The 1,485-nt window shown below is 41.1% G+C and overlaps 1 protein-coding gene across 1 annotated transcript in view; it reads left to right on the top strand.

Annotated features, from left to right (window-relative positions):
* Window positions 1-627: 627 nt before the first annotated feature.
* Window positions 628-1,485, top strand: part of pole3 (polymerase (DNA directed), epsilon 3 (p17 subunit)) — a gene marked incomplete at its 5' end in the record, with an annotated part of 3,095 nt that continues 2,237 nt past the window's right edge. The window contains 2 exon segments of the mRNA XM_014030767.1: window positions 628-713; window positions 818-936. Coding sequence (XP_013886221.1) covers window positions 628-713; window positions 818-936 — 205 coding nt within the window.

Below are 1,485 nucleotides of genomic sequence, written 5' to 3'. Positions count from 1 at the left end.
TGAATAAAAGTGAGAAAAAGTATTCTAAAAGTTGTTACTTTGTGTGTTTTGTAGCATTGTTTGTGTGTTTGCAGGAAGGTCCCTGTCTGGAGCTCATGCTGTTTGTGGGGACATGGCAGGAAAAAGTTTGGGAACCCCTCGTCTAGAATCTAATTACAGACAGTCAGATGAAACAGATTTTATGTTAAAATGACCTGCCGTACATCTACTGAGGGACTGCCTGAACACAGGCCACTKTGCTGATGCGTTACTCAAGYGGAAGAAAAAGTAGTTCCTCCAACCTCATGATTTAGACAAGATTTAATAGTTTAKTTATTTTCCTGTTAATGCTAAACATTATGTGAAATAACTAAAGTATCAAAGTATCCATATTTTGATTTTAGTATCGATTCTAAAACAAAGTTCTGGTATCAGTAGTATCGATATTTCAGTATCGATCTGCACATGACTAATTTAGCTAACTGTATTAGCAGCTGAATAAGAGAAAGAGCTGAAGTGTCAGTTCTGTAACGAACGGTTGGCAGTTTGTGTCTGTGGACAGCTCTGTGTGAGTCAGGATAAAAAGAGCAGTAGTGTCTCCACGCTGCAGCTCTGAGATAACTCCTCCGCACCGTTTGCTCCTCGCAGCTCCCAGACGGGGTGAACGTGTCCAAGGAGGCTCGCCGAGCCATCTCGCAGGCGGCCAGCGTCTTCGTCCTGTACGCCACCTCCTGGTGAGCGTCTGAGCCGTCCGTTTGTTTTGTTAGCACGTTTCAGACGCGAGAAGATCTGAACGTTCGTAAAATAAATAAAGAAATCTGTGTTCTGTTGTTTCCAGTGCGAATAACTTCGCCATGAAGGCCAAAAGGAAAACTCTGAATGCAGGAGACGTGCTGGCTGCCATGGAGGAGATGGAGTTCCAGCGCTTCATGGAGCCTCTGAGAGAAGCTCTGGAAGGTGAGGTGGTCCACGCTGACCTTCAGCCTCAAAGCACAGCTGTCTGTTGATGCTTCGGGACAAAATGAAACAGTTCAGGGCCGCCATGATGTGTGGCGTAAAACAGGGAACGCACAAACAAACCCAAACTTATAGATCTCGTGTCGTACGAGTCCAAGCAGGTTTCTGTTGTACGTTTAGATCAGAGGTTGGCAAACCACAGCTCATATTTAAAGGAAAGAAATCAGACTTTTTTATATCTATTTTTTGTTTATTTATTTACTTTTTTTTCACAGTTCAGTAGGGCTGTGTATTGGCAAGAATTTGGTGATACGATACATATCATGACAGAGGGTTCACGATACGATATATCCCGATATATTGCGTTTTTTTTTGTCCAAAAATTCTATTTAAATAAAAACCTCTTACAGGGAAAAAAAGAAAAGCCAAAATTCATTGTCTGAGAAAATTCTAATATTACATAGACATGCTTTTGATACATTTAGCTGTGTTCTGCTTGTATGTATTTTATTTTATTTGTTTCATGTTTCTTATTTCATCCATGTTTTC

Source organism: Austrofundulus limnaeus, unplaced genomic scaffold, assembly GCF_001266775.1.
Source record: "Austrofundulus limnaeus strain Quisiro unplaced genomic scaffold, Austrofundulus_limnaeus-1.0 Scaffold1115, whole genome shotgun sequence".
In the NCBI taxonomy this organism is placed as follows: Eukaryota; Metazoa; Chordata; class Actinopteri; order Cyprinodontiformes; family Rivulidae; genus Austrofundulus; species Austrofundulus limnaeus.
Note: the sequence above shows the minus strand (reverse complement) of the source record. Positions and strands in the feature narration are given on the sequence as shown.